General features: G+C 64.4%; 2 protein-coding genes across 20 annotated transcripts in view; one reads left to right on the top strand and one right to left on the bottom strand.

The window, feature by feature from the left end:
- Positions 1-21328, top strand: part of LOC101111082 (chloride channel protein ClC-Ka) — a 27253-nt gene extending 5925 nt beyond the window's left edge. For 2 of the 19 annotated variants that reach the window (XM_042244801.2, XM_042244805.2), the window contains exons 2-23: positions 4803-4877; positions 6311-7781; positions 7957-8033; positions 8579-8684; positions 9105-9233; positions 9975-10283; positions 10877-11016; positions 11317-11394; positions 11487-11565; positions 12283-12408; positions 12696-12780; positions 12858-12959; positions 13446-13530; positions 13979-14152; positions 14583-14652; positions 14820-14930; positions 15305-15518; positions 16341-16474; positions 19398-19486; positions 19629-19712; positions 20439-20525; positions 20868-21328. In XM_042244801.2, coding sequence (XP_042100735.1) covers positions 7679-7781; positions 7957-8033; positions 8579-8684; positions 9105-9233; positions 9975-10283; positions 10877-11016; positions 11317-11394; positions 11487-11565; positions 12283-12408; positions 12696-12780; positions 12858-12959; positions 13446-13530; positions 13979-14152; positions 14583-14652; positions 14820-14930; positions 15305-15518; positions 16341-16474; positions 19398-19486; positions 19629-19712; positions 20439-20525; positions 20868-20915 — 2430 coding nt within the window. In that variant the 5' untranslated portion in view covers positions 4803-4877; positions 6311-7678 and the 3' untranslated portion in view covers positions 20916-21328. Of the gene's footprint in view, positions 1-4802; positions 7782-7956; positions 8034-8578; positions 8685-9104; positions 9234-9974; positions 10284-10553; positions 11027-11316; positions 11395-11486; positions 11566-12282; positions 12409-12695; positions 12781-12857; positions 12960-13445; positions 13531-13978; positions 14153-14582; positions 14653-14819; positions 14931-15304; positions 15519-16340; positions 16494-19397; positions 19487-19628; positions 19718-20438; positions 20526-20867 lie in introns of those variants that run through there. The other 17 variants (XM_060411532.1, XM_060411533.1, XM_042244804.2 and 14 more) reach the window with 16 other exon arrangements.
- On the bottom strand, positions 101-3842 carry HSPB7 (heat shock protein family B (small) member 7). The gene is made up of 3 exons (XM_027965694.2): positions 3570-3842; positions 2947-3092; positions 101-1866 (listed from the first exon to the last, which is right to left on the bottom strand). Exons 1-3 carry the CDS (start codon positions 3766-3768, stop codon positions 1687-1689), a joined length of 525 nt encoding a protein of 174 aa, XP_027821495.2. The 5' UTR covers positions 3769-3842; the 3' UTR covers positions 101-1686.
- Positions 21329-21461: the final 133 nt, after the last annotated feature.

The raw sequence follows: 21461 nt of genomic DNA, 5'->3' as shown, positions 1-21461 counted from the left end.
CTACCACCCCATCCCCCAGTGTTAGGAAAGACGCTGCTTATCCAGCGTTCCATCCCTGCCCTACCCCAAGCTTGAAAACCTCAGGCGGGTGACCTCCAGAGCCAGAGATTCTGCTGTTTATTGTGTGTTCAGGATACAACGCCAGGACTCCCCCACCCCTGTTGTCCCCTGAGGCCACCTCACAGAGCCAGGGCCCCCTGCTGCAACCCCCAGCCCTGCCTGTGAATGTGGGAGGCTGCGCCAGGTTGGGGGGGGGGCAGCTGGGGGTCCCCAGAATGGAGGCTGGCAGGAGGTCCTTGGCGGGGCCTGGGATGAGGAGGGACTGGGGTGGGGCATTCTCTAACAGGAAGCTGTGGGGCAAGTGCAGGGCTGAAAGGCAGAATGGGGAGCTTTCCCCTCTGCGCGGAGGGGCTCGGGTGGTTGGAGAGAGGCTTCTGACATCCTGGGTCCACACCCAGCCTTCAATGGGCAAGCTGGCCGCTCAGCTGCTCAGACTCTGTCCCCACTGATACAAGTGGAGATTGTACACCTGATTTTAGAGTGTTCTGAGACTTTCCTGGTGGCAGTGGTTAAGGCTCCACCTCCCACGCAGTGGGTGAGGGTTCAATCTCTGCTTAGGGGACTAAGGCCCAACAGGCTGCAGGGTGTGACCAAAAATTGAGAAAGAAAAATAGAATGTTCTGAACTCGGCTGCAACCGACGGTAACGCTTTGTATTTGAAGGACAAGGGTAACCAGGCATGTGTGTGTGTGTGCTATACACACACGCCACGCCTATAATTTCACAGATTACAGATAGGGAGGATGGGGGAGGCGGACGGCCACAAGGGAAGGTTGGCGGGAAGCTGGGATCCTACCTTGAGGACTCAAGCCCCATCCATACTTCCTCTTGTTGGGTACTCGTCTGCAGTGGAGACAGTCCTGGGAGCCCAGGTCTCCGGGTGGGAGGGGGAAGGGTCAGCCCCGCCCCTCGGCCCAGCCTTCCCTGGAGGCATGAGCAGGCAACAGAGGGCTCACACCGTTTATCACGAACCAGCTGTATTGGGAAAACCCCGTCTATATACAGACACAACGTGGCCCTGCCCGGGGGCAGTGGGCTGGATGGGGCACCTTGTGGGCGGGCAGCCTGGCAGCGGGCTCGGCCTTGGAGAGCAGCCGCGGGGAAGCGGACCATCAGGGCTGTCTCCTGGCCTCTCTGTGCCTGGGCAGTTTGGTTTTCTGGGCACCTCTGCCAGCGATCTCCCTCCGCCCTCCTGCTCCCCTTGGCCAAGGGGGTCCCGGGTGTCCAGTTCCCCTGCCCTGCAGAAACTCCAAAGATGAAAGAATATGTCTGTCTGTCTGTCCTGCAGATTATTTGTCCAGATTGCCTGTCCCAAGCCCCTTCTCCAAACCGGGTTCTCTGGGATCGCCTGTTCCCATCCCAAACCCTTTGTTCTGGATTAAGGCCGCATCTGCAGTCTGGGGGCCACGAGGGAGGCGGGGGTCCCCGGCCTGCCCTGGGTAGAGCAGAAGCCCTCATTTGGGGGTGGGGATGGCCCACCTGAGGTCTGGGGTGGGGTGGGGTGTCAGGGCCCGGAACCTGGGCTGAGATGTCCCCAGCGCTGTCACGAGGGGTCAGGAGAGCCACTCTGGCTGGCCAGTGGGGAGAACACGGCGCGGGGCAGCTGGGGGCGCGGCAGGCGCGGCCTCAGATCTTGATCTCCGTGCGGAAGGTCTGCTGCACGTGCTCCGTGGGGGGCTGGCGCCGGGCCCGGATGGTGAGGCTGCCGTCCTCCCGCAGGGCCGAGGTCACCGACGTGGGGTCCACGTCCTCAGGCAGCTGGCACTTGTGAGCAAAGGTGTTCATGACGGTGCCGTCGGCTGCCAGCTGCAGAAGGGGCGAAGGGTCAGGGCGGGCTGCACCGCCCCCCCCGCCCCCCGCCTGCTCCCTGCTCCCGCCCTAGCTGGGCCCCACACGCCCTGGGCCCTGCTCTCAGGTGCGAGGGCCTGGCGTCGGAGCTGCCCCAGGGCAGTGGTGCCCACGGGCTGAGCGCCTAGCGAGGACGCGCACAGAGGAGCTCAAAGGACCCCAGCCGCCCGGAGGAGGGCGGGGCTTGGTGGAGGCGCTCAGAGGAGGAGGGGTGTTTCCGGGTCCCTGCGCTCGAATTCCCGCGCATGGGTGTCCGTCAGCTGCTGGCAGCGTCCCCTGACGCCACCAGCACACACTGTCCATTGGAGCCGGGCGGCTGAGTCACTGGCGGGGGCAGGGCGGGCACGTGCTGCCCGCTGGTCCTAGCATCCACAGGGCCTGGCTCCCTGATGGGGGCCCTCTAGGCTCAAAGGAGGAAGCCGGGCCTCGGGGATCAGAGGCGGCCCTGAGCAGCCCCTCTCCTCTAAGGGGCATTCCCCGTTCAGCCACAGCCACCTCCAGGGTGCAAGCCTCTTGACCCTGAGAACCTATGGGTGGAGGCAGCGTGGGGTTTGGAGGGTGTGAGGCCTGACCTGCAGGGCTCTGCCCAGCCTTGAGCCCAGTTCAGGGTCCCGAGATGAGACACTAGCCGGGCCTCTGGGTCTAGGAGAAACAAGGCCTTGAGGGGCATCAGGGGCAAGAGCTCCTCCCCCGGCTGCCCCCGGGCATGGGGTGCCCACCACCCACAGGCCTAGGGGGAGGGCCGTCCTCCTCCTCTCAGCTCCCTTTCTCACCTCACCTCCCGAGGGCCCCCTCCTGCACCCCTCTGCCCCTCGCCCCTCCCCATGGCTCCCTTGGTTCCTGAAGAAAGCACCTGGGAACCTGGGGCAGTGACAGGGGTCCTGTGGCCCACCAGCCGCAGGAGCAAGGCCTCCTGTTTGTCTTGGGGGTTAGGGAGCACAGTCGGGGTGCAGGGTCCCAGGATGGGACATGGGAGGAAGCCCCTGTGCAGAGCGTAGGGGTGTGAAGCCCAGGAGTGGGGCGGGGGGACGGGCTCACCTTCTCAGCCCGCACCTCGATGTGGTTGTTGGAGGTGGTGACAATGATGTCCTCAGGTGAGAAGTCGCTCACGTCCACAGCAAACTCATAGGCGTCTCCCAGGGTCTTGATGTTGCCTGGCCCCCCAGCACGGGCTGTGGGGAGTGCTGGGTGGGCAGAGCACAGAGCAGGCTTGTCCCCAGGGCCAGGCTTCTGGCTCCCTCTCGGGTGCAGGGTGAAGGGGCAGACCCCAAGCCTGACTGTCCCCTCAACCATCCCTGCTGCACTGAGGGGGCGGGGCCTTGCCCAGCAGAGGCTGTGGGGGAGGGGTGTGCGTGTATGACACTCTGCAGGGACCCACCCCAGGCCTGCAGGAGGGTCTGCATGCCTCCCCCGAGCCCCACAGCTCTCAGGACTCCAGAGAGGACCTGGCCCCAGGCCCCACAGACCCCAGCACCAGAGCTGACCCCAGGCCAGCACTGTCTCCTGAAGGCCTGCCTGTGCCGGCCACATCTGTCTGTCAGGCCGCACGGGGCTGCAGGGGTAGCGCCTGTCGCTGGAGGCGCGGTGGCAGCGGGTGGTGCCCTGGAACTGGTGGTCCCGCCCTGCGCGGCCCCCTTCCCCACGGGGCCCTGAGCACTTGCCTGGAAAGGCCAGGGGCTCTGAGTGGGGCCGCATGAAGCTGCCAAAATCCTCGGAGAACATGCTCAAGGCCTTCTCCATGGGTGGGTCCTGGGCCGGGAGACTGTGGGAGGCCGAGGAGGAGGAGGAGGAGGAGGAGGAGGAGGAGGAGGAATGGAAGCTCCGCTCCGCTCTGAAGGTGGAGGACGTCCTGTGGCTCATCCACGGGGCAGCGGCAGGCCCCGGCCGGCGGGCTGGGCAGACAGGCAGCACGGGGGCAGCGGGCTTGGGGAGCTGCCGGGCCCCGGCCACCGCCGCTTTATAAGGCCCGGCCGCCCCGGGCGCGGGGCCAGCCCCTTGTCTACCGGCTAAATTTAGTCCTCTCCGTGGCCCAGAGGGGCTGGGGAGCTTCTCCAGCGAGACGGCCCTGCTGACAGTCCAGCGCGGGCGCCCGCGAGGCTGAGCTCACCACCCAGCATTCCAGGCTGATAACTCCAGCCCCGGAGCTGCCGTGGCAACGGCGCGGGGTCCTGTGCTGTACCCCCCCCCCCCCACTCAGACCCCAGCCTGCCTCAGGACGCTGTGCATGCCTGTCTCTAAGTCTGTCTTCCCCCAGCAGTCGGAGAACTGTGCCTCCCCCATCAAACTGCAGACCTCTTGCAGAGGGTTCTCTCTCTCAGCCCTTGGTGCCAGGGATCAGGGCAGAGCCCCAAGGCCCGGGATCTGGGGAGGTCAGGAGATGCAAGGTCAGGGGTGCATGGGGGACCCCCACCCACAGGATCCCTGTGTGAGGCAAGGGCTTTCCCAGCCAGGACAGATAACGTTCACGGCCATCTCTTGGGAGGCCTGAGACGGCCCTGGAGGCGGGTATAGAAAGTGCAGCTGTTCCCATCCCAGCCCCCCAAGGAACCCAGATGTCAGGCTTGTCTCCCTGCCTCTCACCACCCCAACTCTGGAACATTTCAAGACCCAGAGGAGAAAGCTGAGGCAGAGTGGGTTGGGTCTGGACTCAGGGGAGGAGAGCAGATGATTCAGGAATGGTCCTTAATGATATAGAAGGTTCTGTTCCCAGGAGGTGTCTGCCTGACCTCCAGCTCAGAGGAGAGGCCGGGGAGGCAGCAGGGTAAACGAGGCTTGGCCAGACGGTCGTTCTAGCTCTGAGTTCTGAGGCACCTGCTGGGCCAGGCTCCTGGCTGGGAGCTTTCCAGCGTGGCCTCATTTGATCACTGCAAGGAGAGGTTGTTCCCATTTTACAGATGGAGAAACAGGGCCTCACAGAGAGCTTGGGGCTTGCACCTGGAAAGTGGCGGGGCCGGGATCTGAAACTGGAGGTATCTGACCCAAACCCCCCAGGAAGCCAGGGCACCCTGAACTTCCGTGTAAGGAGACAGGCTGGCCCAGAACCCCCCAAGAGGCCCCTGCCCACACACAGATCCGCGGAGCCTGGCCTGACGTCATGCGGCATCAGGGAGTGAAGCCAGAGAAGTGACCTGGGAGCCTGGGGCCCCAGGCTGGCTCCCCCCATGCCCAGACCAGCTCTGGTTCCTCCTCCCTGTGGCGGCCTCTCTGACTGCTGCAGCCCACACAGAACGTCCTGCCCAGGTGCCTGCTGTACCAGCTGGCCTTGCCCACCCCGGCACAGGGTGTGACTTGGGCTTCCAGTGTCCCGTCCCCTCTCAGACTGGCAGCTCCCTGGGGCAGGTGGTCACCTGTTTGCCCCATCAGAACAGGGCTCCTGAACATGGAGACCATTCCTCTCTTGCCTGGCTCCCGCACAGCCTCTTCCTTGGTGTGCGTGTGGTGGGGGTCCAGCTACAGGGTGATGACTGGAGCTCGTGGTCCATGCAGTGGGGTCAGGGTGGCGGCTGGAACAGAGGGGTCTGTCTCTCCAGTGGAGATTCCTGCCTGGCTGGGTCACCCCACCCCAAAGAGGGGCTTCCAGCAGGGCTGCCAGGAAGTCACCAGCACAGAGGTGAGATGGAGGGACGGTAGGGGTGGGGCTGGGGGGCCCAGAGGTCTGCCTCCCGCCCGCCAGGAAACAAGAGCCTGTGGCTAAATGCAGACACACGGTCATGGTGCGGAGGCCTGAGTCACTGCTCCTGGACGTCAGCTCCCATTACCCACCCCCGCCCCCCGTGCCTCCCCCTCCCCCGTCCCCAAGGTGTCACCCATACAGACACTGGATCTACTGGCTTCAGAGGCCAGGAGGGACCCTGAAAGTTCATTAAGGCCATTCCCCTGTCTCTGCGCCTGTCTCTCCCTTCAGATCCTAGGGACAGAAGGGGCTTCAGAGATGATGCAGTGTCTTCAATCCCAGACCTGCCAGGGCACCTCAGCCTCCTGGAGGAACTTTTAACAAACACAGACTCTTCCCACATACCCAGAGATTCTGATGGGAATCTGCTCCCGTCAGCTCCCTGCTCAACCAGCCCACAGGCCAACGTTTGGAAACCACTCACGGCTCAGCAGGCAGCTGCTGAACAGCTGCTCTGTGCCAGGCACTGTCGGGGTTCTGGGGGACCCGTAACTGTGATGAACAGGTAGAGACGGGGCCCTGCCCCACGGCGCTCGCGCTCCCCTCGTTGGGAGAAGTGACGCGTCAGTCGCTCAGTCGCGTCCTACTCCTTGTGACCCCGTGGGTTGTGGCCCACCAGGCTCCTCCGCCCCTGGGATTCTCCAGGCGGGAATACTGGTGTGGGGGTCGCCCTTCCCTCCAGGGGGCCCTCCCGACCCGGGGATACAGCCTGGGCTCCCTGTGTTGCAGGTGGGCTCTTCGCAGCCTGAGCCCCACGGAAGCCCTCACGGGACAGAAGAGGAAACCGAGGCTCCGAGCGGTGAAGGACCAGTTAGCCGTGACAGAGCTGTCCTGGCATCAAGCCTGCCCTCCGCCCCCACGGCCTGACGCAGAAGCAGGAGACGCCGGGGGCTGCAATGCGGGGCCTGGCTCTGGGGGGACTCGCCGCGGGCACAGTGTCCGCCCGCCGCCCTCTCCCCAGGTTCCCGATGCTCGCAGGGCTGGGGACGAGGTGTGGCCGTGCGCTGCTGGCTGGCCAGCCGAGCCTGCCTGAGACCGGAGATGCGGGTTTGGGGTGTCAACAGGGCGGCCGGTGACGCTGTCACTACACACAGGTTGGAGCAGCCGATCAACGGTGGGCCCCAGTCCGTGCAAAGCAGTGAGCCCCCACCCCACCCCTCACAGCACACGCGCGTGCCTAGCTTGGATTGACTTGGCCTGACGTCTAGGGGCAGAGGGCGGCTCAGGGCCTCAGGAGTTTAAATCACTGAAAGACCATCGTGATTTTCAGAAAGGGGGTGCTGTCTGGAAGAGGGCAGGAGTGTCCCAGATCTCAGCCCAAGTCTTCACAAAGCAGCATCGGGCAGAGACCCTCTGCTCTCTGCCTAAACCCTCATCCCGAGTGATTAAGCCACAGGAGCTGCAGGGCTCTGGGCAGAGGAGCCGCCGCGTCGGAGCCTGGGCTTGGCGTCGGCTTTGTGATCGCAGATGAGCGAGGGCGCCTCTCCGATGCTCCGTTCATTATTACTGCATCTTTGCCGTGTGCGGACGCTGTGCTCGACCCTCCTCCAAGTTAGTGAGTGCTCAGGGAAACCCAGGCAGCTGAGAGGTGTCAGCCCATTTCAAAGAAATGGAGCCTCGGAGAGGCAAGGGCGCTTGCCCAGGGTCACAGAGGCCGAGGGACAAAGCCCAGAGTTCCACCCTGGTTTGCCTGGCTCCCAAGCCTGGACACCTCTCCAAGATCCTGCCTTGATAACCTGCTTCACTCAGCGCTGGGGGCAGGGGGCCGACAGGCTGGAGCAGGAACAGGGAGTTGGGGCGGGGGGAGGAGCCTGGACTAGATCCTCACGTCCAGACCCCCCAGTCTGCGAAACTGCCTCTCCCACCATAGCACCCAGGGGCAGTGGTTGTGCTTGAGGCTTCTGGGTAAAGGCCACAGACTTTATCCTGCCCCAGCAGAGCGTGGAGCGGGTGCATCAAGCTCCTCCTCCCAGCAGCCCTGTCGGTCAGGGACAGCATCACCGTTTGGGTGGGCCTTTCCACTCTCTCTTCTCTGATCCTCCAAATCCCTCCCTGCCCAGCTCTGCGAGTCTGCAGCTCTGGCTTCAGCCCCTGCAGATGACCCTAGCTGTCCTGTTGCGCCACGAGCGTCCCCCTCCCAGGCCCTCTGACCAGCCTGCAGCTCGGGAGGATGCCCCCTGCCTCTGCGTGGCTCTGGCAGGTTGGGGAGCTCCCGCCCTGGCCCCTCCCGCGGCTCTGGCCTGCACTGCTCGGCTGGCCGGGGCAGTTCCAGTCGGTTTGTCAAGGACATTCTTAATGGCCAGGGTGAACCCCGGCGGGGAGGGGCGGGGAGGAGGGGGCCAGGGTGTTGACTGGTGGAATGCACACCTGTCCAGGTGCACCTGAGTTGCAAGCAAAGGCGTCTCTGTCAGAGGCGCGCTGGCTGGGGCCACAGCAGAGCGGACTGAGCGAGGTGAGCGGCCACGGGGTACAGCGCCAGGATGGACTCGGACGGAACCTGCCGGGGCCAGCGCAGGGCGCCAGTGGGAGGCTGGGGGTGGGAGCCAGCGCCGCCTTTGGACCCTCAGGGGCTCTCCCTCTGGACCTGGGGTTTTCTTGACCCAAGCCTCAGCTGCGGGAGCGGGGGCTCACGGATGGGCCTGGGGACCCCACAGTGAGGGGTGGGGAGGCTGCCCCGAGCAGCGGTAACAGCCAAGCGTCCTGGGAAGGTGGAGTGATGGCTCCCAGAGAGCCGGGGGCCTGGCCTTGGCCAACCAGCTGCTAGACATGGAAGGGGCCGCTCTAAGCCCCCAGCCCCACCCCGAATGTTAACACGCACCCGCGCAGCCTCAGGGACCCCCTCAGGAATGAAGGCACATCAGAGCTGTGTCTGCTCCTGAAAACGCCTCCTTTCCTTCCCATCCGGGAAGCAGAGATGGGAAGGGCCCAGTGGCAGGGAGGGGAAGGGCCTTGGAGCCGCCCACCAGGGTCCATCCGTCTGCCTGTGCACTCCCTCAGGGGCCGATGGAGGAGCTGGTGGGGCTTCGTGAGGGCTCCTCGGGGAACCCTGTGACTCTCCGGGAGCTCTGGGGCCCATGTCCCCGCGTCCGCCGAGGCATCCGAGGTGAGAGCTGGGCTCCCCACCCCCGACCCCCTGTGGGAGTCCCCTCACGACAGCACCCTGCCCAGCCCGCCTCCCCACTCGCCTTGGAGCCTGGGAGAGGCCCCTCCTTCCCCAGGTCCAGCATTTCCTGGGTGACGGGGCAGAGGGAGGGGGTCTGTCCGCCTGTCTGTGGGTCAGACATGCTCGCGGCTGGCTCTCTGCTTTTCGGGAACACGGCCCCCGGGTCCTGGCACGACAGAGCAGTCTCTCTAGAGGCCGGCGTTCTTTCCACCTCCACTTGTCACAAACCCTGCCGTCCCACAAGTGAGGCAGAGCCCCTCCCAGGCCCCCAGGACTGGCCCACCCGACCCCAGCCCCACACAGCACCTTCCCTCCCTGCCTTCCTCGGCGCTGGGCTCTGACCCGCTGCCCCTGCCCCAGGTGGCCTGGACTGGCTGAAGCAGAAGCTGTTCCGCGTGGGTGAGGACTGGTACTTCCTGACGGTCCTCGGGGTGCTCATGGCCTTGATCAGCTTCACCATGAGCTTCGCCGTTGGGCGTGTGGTCCGAGGTAACCCCCCCCACCCCGACACACCCGCCTGCTCAGGAGCCAGGCCTCCAGGCACGCTCTCTGGATGCTGGGGAGGCGGGAGCGGGCAGCCGCCAGGTGCAGCGGGGGCAGGGAGGGCACTGGGTCTGGTCCTGGCATGCTGGGTGACCCTGGGCACCTCCCTGGGCCTCAGACTCCGTGTCTGCACGGTGACGAGAGACCAAACCGTCCTTTCCCTGAGCTTTATGCCACCGCTGCCCGCTGCCGCTGCTCCCCCTGCCCCGGTCTCAGCCCAGTAACCCGGGGTTACTGGGCCTCGTCTAGACCACCAGGCACAGAACAGCCCCTCCCCGTGCTTCCGCAGGCTCCCTCCCCCTGAGGTCCCCCTGCGAGGGGAGTGAGGGACAGGAAGTTGCTCTGACCCCATCTGGCTTTCTTACAATCACCGTGTAAGGGAGTTACCATCAGAGCTCGTTTGACAGATGGGAAAACAGAGGCTCAGCGATGCTGACCAGCTCGCACAATGCCACTCAGCTAAGGAGCGGCAGCGCTGAGACGGGGAGCCAGGGTCCTGCTCCTCCCCTCCTGGGGGCCTGCCGCTCACAGGGGATGGGGAGCCAGGGTCCTGCTCCTCCTCCTCTCGGGGGGCGGCCCTGGCCACCTCTCTGCGGGTGGCCCCTGGGGTGCACTTTCTGGCCAGCAAGCGGGTGTCTGCGGGCTGTGCAGCCTGTGGACGGCTCCCTTACGCCCCGCTGTCCCCAGCACACAAGTGGCTGTACCGGGAGGTCGGGGACGGCCACCTCCTCCGGTATCTCTCCTGGACCGTGTACCCCGTGGCCCTGGTCTCCTTCTCTTCAGGCTTCTCTCAGAGCATCACGCCCTTCTCGGGAGGTAAGCCCAGTCGCCACACCGTCCACCTGCGTGCCTTGCCCGGCAGTGACTGCCGGCCAAAGACGTCCTGCTGGGGGACGGCAGGAAGCAGTAACCTCACTTCTCAGCAGAGAAGCCAGGCTCGGAAGAGTCGTGGCACTTGCCCGAAGTCACACAGTGAAGAGGACAGAGCCTTCTCGGGTCAGTGCTGGCTCTGCTCTGAGGGGCTCATGGAGGCGCGAGTCTCTGCCAGGCCTCACAGCTCTGCCTCCAGCCCCGGCCAGCAGAGTGGGGTGCAGGGGTGCGTCAGGGGGACGAGGCCTGAGAGTCCCTCCTGGCTGCCCCCATCCTGCAATGGTGTCCAGCAGGCCCAGCTGGAGGAAGGTGGATGTTCACATCCCCTCTCTGACCCTCAGCTTTCTCATCCGCAGAAAGTGAAAAGTGTTAGTCACTCAGTCATGTTTGACTGTTTGTGACCCCGTGGACTGCAGCCCGCCAGGCTTCTCTGTCCATGGAATTTTCCAGGCAAGAATACTGGAGTGCGTAGCCTGTCCCTTCTGCAGGGGGTCTTCCCGACCCAGGGATTGAAGCCAGGTCTCCCGGTTACACGTGGATTCTTTATTGTCGGAGCCCCCAGGGAAGCCCTCATCTGCAGGATGAGTTTACAACCCCTCACTGACAGGGTTTAGGGGACCTGACGAGACCCGAATGGGACACCCTGCGCAGGGTAAAGGGATAAGGGCTGACCTGAAGGTAGTCCCTCCCCTCGCCCCCTGTCCATCCACCCCACCAAGGTTCTGGAATTCCGGAGCTGAAGACCATCCTGTCAGGCGTGGTCTTGGAGGACTATCTGGACATCAAGAACTTTGGGGCCAAGGTGGTGGGCCTCACCTGTACCCTGGCCAGCGGCAGCACCATCTTCCTGGGCAAAGTGGTATGGACGGGTGAGAGGGCACCACTCCCCCCCGCTGGCCTACAGCCCCCGCTGCCTTTTCTGCATCACCCACGGAGACCGGGTCAGCAGGAACTCAGGCCAGTGCCCGCCTGAGGGTGGAGGCAGGCCAGGTCCCCAGAGTGTGACTCAGGAACCTGGGAGGTGGGGTGGAGGGGGGGGGGGAGGCACGCCGTTCCTGGATGAGCAGGGGCTCTGGGACCGAGGGAGGGGGAGGGGAAGAGCAGGGCTGGGGCTCCCATCAAGGCCGACCGGAGCCCTGCGCCCACACCTGCCCGGCAGGGCCCCTTCGTGCACCTGTCTGCAATGATCGCTGCCTACCTGGGCCGGGTGCGCGCCAAGGCCACTGGGGAGTCCGAGGTAAGGGGCTCGTGGGGACCCCCTCCGTGGGAGCAATGAGAGGGAGGGGCGGGCGGGGCTGGCTCTCAGCCAGGGACTCTGGATCCCTCCAGAACAAGAGCAGGCCTCAGGAAATGCTGGTGGCCGCGGCGGCGGTGGGCGTGGCCTCGGTGTTCGCAGCGCCCTTCAGCGGTGAGGTCCCGCCCGGCCCGGGTCCCGCGCCGCCCCCCGGGCTCCCCCACACCCCCGGGACCCCCACACCCCCCGGGCTCCCCCACACCCCCGGGACCCCCACACCCCCCGGGTCCCGCACCGCCCCCCGGGCTCCCCCACACCCCCGGGACCCCCACACCCCCCGGGCTCCCCCACACCCCCCGGGCCCCCCCACACCCCCGGGACCCCCACACCCCCCGGGTCCCGCACCGCCCCCCGGGCTCCCCCACACCCCCGGGACCCCCACACCCCCCGGGCTCCCCCACACCCCCGGGACCCCCACGGCTCCCGGGCTCCCACGCCCGGCCCCCACGCCCCCCGGCCCGGCCCGGCCACTCCGCCCAGCGCAGGGACCTGGGGGGCAGACGGGGCGGCCGCGGGCCTCCCCGCCGTCTTCCCGGGAGCGCTGACCGTCCCCAGGGTGGCGGGGCGGCGCGGGTGGGCGCCAGGACGCGCGGCGGTCCCCTGGGCAGACTTGGGCTTTAAACGCGGCCCCCCTGCGCGTCCCGAGCGGCGGAGCCCGGCTCTCAGCCTCGCTCCTCGTCTGGGAAACGGGGGCGGGCACCCTCCCCCCCGCAGGGGTGAGGATGGGGGCGCCGGCCCCGCCGCGCGTGCCCGCCCTCGGCTTCAGCTCAGGACCGGGAGCGGGTGGCCCTGCCCCAGCACGGCCGGCTCTCAGCCCCGTGTCGCCCCCAGGCGTCCTGTTCTGCATCGAGGTCGTGTCCTCTCACTTCTCGGTCTGGGATTACTGGAGGGGCTTCTTCGCGGCCACCTGCGGGGCCTTCATGTTCCGCCTGCTGGCGGTCTTCAACAGCGAGCAGGGTGAGCGCCGCTGCCCCTGCCCCTGCCCCCTGCCCCCTGCCCCCTCCCATCTCTCCCCCTCCCGCCCCGCTCCCTCCCGTCCACTGCCCCACTCCTAGGCGTGCGGAAGGAACTGACCTGTGTTGGGCGTGACAGATGGGAGCCCCCGGGGTAGAAGCGGGTGAAGCCAGTCAGGGAGGCCGGCAGGGAGAGGGCGTCTGGGGCCACACCTGCCCGGGGTCCTCTCCGGCCGTTGATTCTGAGCCTCCGGCTGGGCTGGGCCCTGACCCCACTCTCTGTCTCCCCAGAGACCATCACCTCCCTCTACAAGACCAGTTTCCGGGTGGATGTCCCCTTCGACCTGCCAGAAATCTTCTTTTTCGTGGCGCTGGGGTGAGTGGGGGCGCCGCCCGCCTGCACCGCTGCCCTGGGGCCAGGAGGGGCTCTGGACTCACCACCCGCCCCTGCAGGGCCATCTGCGGCGTGGCGAGCTGCGCTTACCTCTTCTGCCAGCGAAAGTTTCTCGGCTTTGTCAAAACAAATCCAGTCCTCTCCAAACTGATGGCCACCAGGTGGGCCCTGGGTGGGGACCAGGACCCGTCAGGGTGATGCCCCAGACCCTCCGTCCCCGGTCACCAGCACCCTCTGCAGGCCCCCGCAGGGCGTGCCTCCCCCTTACTCGGCCACCAGCGTCAACATTCCAGCCCTCCCTCACTAATTGCCACCCCACTGCCTTGGAAGCCCAGGACCTCACTGAGCCCTGTTCTCCCAACCTAGTCTGAGCCCTGGCATTGCCGTTTCAGACAGCCCTCCTCTGCCAGGCCGGTTCCACTCCGGTCCCTCCTGCCCGGCGGACAGTGGCCTCTGTCCTGAACTCTCCTATATTGCCACCTCCGGTCACCCGGTGGTGTGGGGTGGCCCCCAGATCAGAGCCCTGCTCCTGCTCCCTCCCCCCATTCCTGCCTCAGCGTCACCCCCAGACTGGCAGGGCTGCCCGTGGGGTGGGGTGAGGGGAGTGGATGGGTGGCCTGGCGCTGACCCCCACCCACCCCCCACAGCAAGCCTCTGTACTCAGCGCTGGCGGCTTTGGTCCTCGCCTCCATCACCTACCCCCCTGGCGTGGGCCGCTTCATGGCGTCTCGGGTAAGGGGCCGGGGGGGAGCCACCCATCACTGTCTGCTTTGTGTCCGCCATCTCCCTGAGTCCCCTCAACACCCAGAAGAGGAGGGCCGTGTGGTGCTTTTCACGTGAGGCCACGGCAATTCCCTGCGAGGCTCAGATGGCAAAGAATCCGCCTGCAGTGTGGGAGGGCTGGGTTTGATCCCTGGCTCAGGAAGATCCCCTGGAGGAGGGCGTGGCAACCCACTCCGGTATTAGAGCCTGGAGAACCCCATGGACAGAGGAGCCTGGCGGGCTGCAGTCCACGGGGTCGCACAGAGTCGGACACTACTGAGCGACTTAGCACAGAGCAGCTCCTGCAGCAAAGGAGGAGTCCCCCCAGCAGAAAGTGGCCGAGGAGGGCTTGAGCCAGGGAGGGGTGGGGGCACTGCTGCCCGGCCCTTGGGCAGAGCTCTGACCCCCTCCCCTCCAGCTGTCCATGAAGGAGTATCTGGACTCCCTGCTCGACGATAACTCCTGGGCGCTGCTGACCCGGAACGCGTCCCCGACCTGGCCCGTGGAGCCCGACCCCCAGAACCTGTGGTTCGAATGGTACCACCCACAGTTCACCGTCTTCGGGACCCTCGCTTTCTTCCTCGTTATGAAGGTGGGCCCCCAGGGGTGTGCACAGAGCCTGGGTGGGCTGGGCGCCTCCCCATGACATGCGCGCAGCTCGGGGCCTGCAGCGTCCCCCAGACCCCCTGTCCTGACCTCTGCCCGCTGTGTTGTCCCTGGCAAGTTGCTTAAACTCTCTGAGCCTTGCTTTCCTCATCTTTAAAATGGGGTCCTCACTGGGCCTACATCATAGAAGGTTGGGAGGGAAGAAAGGAGAGGCTGTGGTGCAGTGCCAGGCACACAGTAGGCATGCTGCCAGGGTGGAGGTCCTTCCCCAGCTCACACTTTCGCTCACACTGGACGCTGGTGATGGGTGTGCGCCTTGGCCTCCTCCTCCTCCAGGGAAACTCCCCGCCCCAGCTGGTCCCTCCTCTGCCCCCTCTAACCTCCACCCCCACTACCCCGCCCCGTTCTCCCCGCAGTTCTGGATGCTGATTCTGGCCACCACTATCCCCATGCCCGCCGGGTACTTCATGCCCATATTTATCTTCGGTGAGTCTGGGTGTCGAGGGTCTGAGAGGCTCAGGGTACCGGGACAGGGCCGTGGCTGCTCATCCACTTGCCTCCCAAGTATGGTGCTGATACTGGTCCCCAGGTGGGGAGGGCTCTGGGAAGCAGGTCAGCCTGGCCCCCACCCTCACACTAACGCCTGTGGCCAGGAGCTGCCATTGGGCGCCTCTTAGGAGAGGCCCTTTCTGTGGCCTTCCCCGAGGGCATCGTGGCCGGAGGAGTCACCAACCCCATCATGCCTGGGGGGTACGCACTGGCAGGTGAGTGGGCCGGGTTCTCACTGGGTGGGCGCGCATCGTGGGTCTGGGCTGGACCTGGAGAATCAGCTAGCAGTTCTGCAGGGCATCGGGAGGTCAGTAGCTTCCCATGAGCCCCGCCCCTCCCCGGACCCCTCCTCTAAGCCCCCACTGCTCTTTCTAGCTTCTCTCTGGGCCCTGATGCCCCCTCTCCCCCCTTACTGCTCTCTACCTCACCAAGCCCAGGCTTGAGGCATTTCCAATAGTAGCCAGTTGTAGCCTCTGGACAATTCCCAGCCAAGCCCATGGCCATCCTCACAGCAGCCTTGCCCTCTGCACGAAGCTGTCTCCTAGCCTGAACCATGCTCCCTGGCTGTGCCCCCCTCCCTGGCTTGCAGGGGCTGCTGCGTTCTCGGGGGCCGTGACCCACAGCATCTCCACCGCGCTGCTGGCCTTTGAGATGACTGGTCAGATCGTGCACGCGCTGCCCGTGCTGATGGCAGTGCTGGCTGCCAACGCCGTCGCCCAGAGCTGCCAGCCCTCCTTCTACGACGGCACCATCATCGTCAAGAAGCTGCCATACCTTCCGTGGATCCGGGGCCGGAAAATCAGGTGAGCGGTGCCTGCTCAGATTGGCCCGAGGCGACGGTGTCCGGGTGGGCTGAACCCGCTGCTGGGTGAGTGTGGGAGGGGCTGGCACTCGCGGCTCTCCAGTCTGCGTGCTCTCCAGCTCCCCACGTGGCCTCGCATGAGTCCTCGGCCCCCCGAGCCTCAGTGTCTTCCTGGTCATCAGTCTCTTCACAACAGGAGGACAGATGCTGGGACTCGAGAGGTGCCGTGTCTTGATCCAGGCCGCACAGCCATCCCCCTGCTCCTGCCCTGCGGTCCTCACTGGGGCCTTGGGAGCTGGAGGTGGGGCTGGAATACTAGAATGGGAGCAGGCTTTGAGGTCCTCGCTCGACCACACAGGGTCGAGCAGCCTCTGTCCCCAGCGAAGCAGGACGGAGAGCCTCTGAGGCTCCTGGGTCCAAGGCCGAACTCAAAGATGAGCGAGCTGCCGCCTTCTCCAGACTGTTTCCCCATCTGTTAAATGGGGGTGGTTACTCCAGTCATTTTCAAACTTTGAAGTTTCTTTCCCCCTTTATGCTGTAAAGCTTTTCTTCAAATGAAATTCTCTAGGGATGGCTTCTGATGAAGCTGGAGCTGGTCTTGGGGAGATAGAGGTCTGGGGGCTGGGAATCCAGAGCCAGGCCATAGAAGAGTCGTTCCCCAGGCTCTTCCCAACCTGGGATGTGAGGAACTGTTCCTCCTAGGAATCCCCTAGTCCTGGCCTGCACAGGAGAACCAGCGGAGCTCACCAGGGCCCCCAGGCTTGCCCCAGGTCTGGAGGACGCACTGCTCCAGGGCCTGACGGGAGCACTCCTCCGCCCGCAGCTCTCACCGGGTGACGGTGCAGCACTTCATGAGCCGAGCCATCACCACGCTGGCCAAGGACACGCCGCGGGAGGAGGTGGTCAAGGTCGTGGCCTCCACAGATGCGGCCGAGTATCCCCTGGTGGCGAGCACAGGTGCCCAACAGGAAGCAGGGTGTGAACGGGGAAGGGGCTTCCATCTGCTCCCTCTTGCACCTGGGAGAGTCAGACTCAGGAAAGGGTGAGCAGGGCCTTGGACCTGTCAGGAACCTGAATCCAGACCCAGGCTCTGCAACTGTGTGACCTGGGGCAAGTCACTTCACCTCTCTGAGACTTTTTCCTCATCGGTAAAATGAAGATAATAACCATCCCACCTTGGGGTGCTTGATATGTTTATTTATTGATATTTTTTTGACCTTGCAGTCCTTTTCTTTTAAAGGTTCCTTTTTTTCTTTTTTTCATGTAAAGTCATTCTTGAATTTGTTACAATATTGCTTCTGGGTTTTTAAAAATTATCTATTTATTTTTGGCAAGGGCCCTAGGGCTCGAGGGCCTCAGCAGCTGCAGCACTCGGGCTCAGGGGCTGTGGCTCCCGGTCCTGGGCACTCCTGGTCCCGGGCACTCGGCCTCAGGGGCTGTGGCTCCTGGTCCCGGGCACTCCCAGTCCCGGGCACTCGGCCTCAGGGGCTGTGGCTCCCGGTCCCTGCACTCGGCCTCAGGGGCTGTGGCTCCCGGTCCCTGCACTCGGCCTCAGGGGCTGTGGCTCCCGGTCCCTGCACTCGGCCTCAGGGGCTGTGGCTCCCGGTCCCTGCACTCGGCCTCAGGGGCTGTGGCTCCCGGTCCTGGGCACTCCTGGTCCCGGGCACTCGGCCTCAGGGGCTGTGGCTCCCAGTCCTGGGCACTCCCGGGCCCTGCACTCGGCCTCAGGGGCTGTGGCTCCCGGTCCCTGCACTCGGCCTCAGGGGCTGTGGCTCCCGGTCCCTGCACTCGGCCTCAGGGGCTGTGGCTCCCGGTCCCTGCACTCGGCCTCAGGGGCTGTGGCTCCCAGTCCTGGGCACTCCTGGTCCCGGGCACTCGGCCTCAGGGGCTGTGGCTCCCGGTCCCTGCACTCGGCCTCAGGGGCTGTGGCTCCCGGTCCCTGCACTCGGCCTCAGGGGCTGTGGCTCCCGGTCCCTGCACTCGGCCTCAGGGGCTGTGGCTCCCGGTCCCTGCACTCGGCCTCAGGGGCTGTGGCTCCCGGTCCCTGCACTCGGCCTCAGGGGCTGTGGCTCCCGGTCCCTGCACTCGGCCTCAGGGGCTGTGGCTCCCAGTCCTGGGCACTCCTGGTCCCGGGCACTCGGCCTCAGGGGCTGTGGCTCCCGGTCCCTGCACTCGGCCTCAGGGGCTGTGGCTCCCGGGCCCTGCACTCGGCCTCGGGGGCTGTGGCACTCTGGGCTCGCTGCGCCGCGGCATGTGGCATCTCCCCGGACCAGAGACGTAGCCTCTGTCTCCTGTGCTGGCAGGTGGATGCTTATGCACTGTGCCCCCAGGGAAGTCCCGACGTCGCTTCTATTTTGGGGGGTTTTGTTCATTTGTTTTGGCCATGAGGCTTGTGTAACCTTCGCTCCCTGACCAGGGATTGAACACACACACCCCTGCACTGGAGGCAAAATCTTAACCACTGGGCCACCAGGGACGTCCCAACATGTTTGAATGAGAGATGAGAGGGGGCTGGCAAGGCACTCTGTGAGTCCTAGAAATCAGGGTCGGTGTGCTTGGGGAGGAGGGGCAGAGTGGTGGGAGGACACCTTCCTCCCAGGAGGCTCCTCCCTCAGCCTCCTCGCCCAGCCTTCCCGAACTGAAGTACCTTCCTCAGTACCTTCCTGGCACCATCAGAAAGACATCTTTTCACAGAAAAATGGATGGGGGCCCTTGTTAAAAGACTCGTAAGCTGAATCTTAAGGGAGGGCCTAGCTGGAACATCATTGCCCTCTCGGACAAGGACAGTGTGAGTGGGAAAGATGAGCAGGGGGTTAGGGAGGGGACAGCCATGTCCACTCAGGGCCTCCGCCAGCCCATATGTCCCCTTTGTATAAATGAACAAAGGTGCGCCCTGGGCGAGCATAGCAAGGCTGGACTGTGGTCCCCACTTGTCCTGTGAGCAGGTTTCTTGGGCACTGAGCAGCCTGCACAGCCATATGTGCCGTCCACATCCCGAACCCAAGAAGTGTGAAGCTATTACGAGCAGCAGAACTATAGACAGACCCCTTAAGCTCTATGAGCTGTAGCTGCCTCAGCTGGAAAACAGGGAGGACAGAGTTGTCAGAGGCTCTCATGCCAAACGCCAGGCCCTTCTTCCCACTCAAAGTGGGATACTTATAGCATTGTCCCATAGAACATGCCAGACACCCCATTAGAAAATGTCTCCCCACTAAGCTTCACTCCCTGGAAAAAAGACAGAAGTGGTGGCCAAGACCAACTCCAAATCTACCCTTAGAGCCACCAGGCCCAGGCTGTGTGCCCCAGCTGCTCACCCAAGAAACAGCTTTGCTTTTAAAGGGGGAACATGTGTACATCCAGTTGTGAAGTTTTTCTTTTACTGGCAAATGGCCAGAATGTCAGGCTATCCTTTGAAATGGAATGCTTGCAAACTCCAGTGACGCCCTGAAAGCTTGTGGCCCCTCCCCCACAGGAACAAGGTGGCCTTTGCACTCACGCCCTCCCTGGGAAATGAGAGGCAAAGCCCAGCCCCAGGGCACAGCTGTCTTCACGGAGGTGTCCCAGACTGCTCCTGCGTGAGGCCTCCCCACATGGGGCATTTCAGGGTGGGCAAGTGACCTCCCGGCCCCCTGGCATCCTTGCCCAGCTGCCCTCAGAAGCTGAGTGACCTTGGGCGAGACAACTAACCTCTGTGTGCCCCTGAGCCTCAGTCTCCTCTTCTGTAAAATGGGCGATAGTAGTTCCTGACTCACAGGTTGCTGCAGGTTCCTGAGAGTCACGAGGACACCCAGCACAGCTCTTGGCGCATCACAGAAGCCCAGGAAACAGAAGTTCCTTTTTCACAACATGGCTCTTTCCATCTCCCTCTCTGCCTGTCCAGAGTCCCAGATCCTGATGGGCACCGTGCGAAGAGCACAGCTGGTGCAGGCCCTCCAAGCTGAGCCGCCCTCCCTGGCTCCAGGACAGCAGGTGAGCACTCTTGCGAGGGGTCAGGAGGGGATGGGGAGTCAGGAGGGTTTTCGGGAGTGGCCAGCTGATCACCTGTGGTTTGAGAGGGGCAGCCCAGGAGGGGGGCTAGCCCAGGCCCCCATAACCCTTCCCCCATCTGCAGCGGTGCCTCCAGGACATCTTGGCTGAGGGGTGCCCTGTAGAGCCAGTGACCCTGAAGCTGTCTCCGGAGACCTCCTTGCACCAGGTAATGGGGGAAGTTCGGGCTGTGGGCAGACCTGGGTCCTGGGATAGAGGGGAGCAACCTGAGAGGGAAACTCAGCTTCGGGTTCCTCAACACACAGTGTGGCTCTCTGCTCCTCCTGCCTCTAACCTCCTCGTTGTGGAAGGGGCATGCAGTCCCCATCTCTCTACCCCTCGGTCCCAGGGCTGCTGGGACACAGAGACTCGGGGAGAGGGAGAGCTTAGGAAGCCGAAGACTCTGGATGGACGGAAATAGTGGTTAAAAGCTTGTCTTTCATCAAGGCACACGTGGGTTTCAGTGCCAGGTCTCCCACATTCTGCCTGTGTGATCTTGGGCAAATTAATCACTCTGACTGCTGGTTCCTCCCCGCTGCAAGCCCAGAGCCTGGCACATGGGCCGTGGAGGGACGGAGCGGGCGGGGGCCTAAAGGGGGCCCCACCGCCCTGTCCACGGCTGATGCTGGATGGTCCTGAGTGGCAAGGCCCACTGGTCCCTTGTGTGGACTCTGGGGGCCCCTGGTGGTCATAGTGGACATTGCAGGCCCATCCCAACTGCCCAGCCTTCCAGGCTCGGAAGCGGCTCAAAAACAGCAGGGCGGGCAGGGGGAGCGGGGACAGCACCCCAGGACAGAGGCTGGCCAGGGCCTTCATCTCTGCGCAGGACTCACAGGCTGAGAAGAAACTGGGGTGGGAGCCTGTCCTCCAGCGTTTCCTAACCCCCCTCCTGCAGGCACACAACCTCTTCGAGCTGTTGAATCTTCAGTCCCTCTTTGTGACGTCTCAGGGCAGAGCTGTGGGCTTCGTGTCTTGGGTGGAGGTACCGTAGCCCCGAGGGTGAAACAAAGGGGAGCAGCCAAGCTTGAGCAGCCGTGGGGGCGGGCACCAGTAACCGCTGTCACATGGGGAGGGCCCCATGGGGCTTGACGAGCCTCACTTCTGGCCCAGAGGAGCCGGCCACTCGGTCCAGCTGCGCCTACCTTCTCTTGTGGCCGCTGGCCAGCCCTGCCATTACCTCTGGGCCTCAGTGATCCTACCTCTGCAGTAGAGAGGCACTGGCTCTAAAACTCACCCCAGAATCAGCCCTTAGGGGAGGCGGACCGCACTGCAGCCTCCACCTGCAGGCTCTTCTGCACTCTCCCCCCTCTGGTCTCTGTTCTAGTTGAAGAAAGCAATTTCCAACCTGACAAACCCTCCGGCCCCAAAGTGAGCCAGCCTGGCAGGATGAAACAGAGCCACTCGGCTACCCCCGCGAAGGAAGCAGGGCAGAGACCCTGCCTGTGTCCTCTGCGCCAACACACCCCTCCCCTCCAGCCCAGCTCAACTCCTCGGCAAGGCAGGCAGCTGGCCTAGCACTGGCGAGGACCCCACGGTCGCCATGTCCCATCCTCGTGGGACAAGTGCCACATGTTCTGAGGGACAAACCCCACCCTGGGCGCCCAGGACGTGAGACAGAAGACAGCTGCCGTGTGGTGGGTACTGCAAGGAAGCATCCGACTCACAGATGAAGAGCCTGGCGCCCTCTGTCAGCAAGGGCAGGCGCAGGTGCCCTCTGGGTGCTGTGTGACTCCCAGCCAGAGGCTTTCAACGCAAATAAAGCCGGTTCCCAGGGCTGCGCTCCGCGCTCGCGTCAGCGTCCAAGTGTCTTGCCGCCTTGGCGCCTCGCCTTTACCAACCCCGAGTGAGCTCTCGGGCGCCCCCAGGTGGCCGTGTGGGCATTGCAGGCCTGGACCCTGGACCCCCACTCCTTGCGCCC

This window comes from Ovis aries, chromosome 2, assembly GCF_016772045.2.
Source record: "Ovis aries strain OAR_USU_Benz2616 breed Rambouillet chromosome 2, ARS-UI_Ramb_v3.0, whole genome shotgun sequence".
Classification (NCBI taxonomy): domain Eukaryota; kingdom Metazoa; phylum Chordata; class Mammalia; order Artiodactyla; family Bovidae; genus Ovis; species Ovis aries.
Note: the sequence above shows the minus strand (reverse complement) of the source record. Positions and strands in the feature narration are given on the sequence as shown.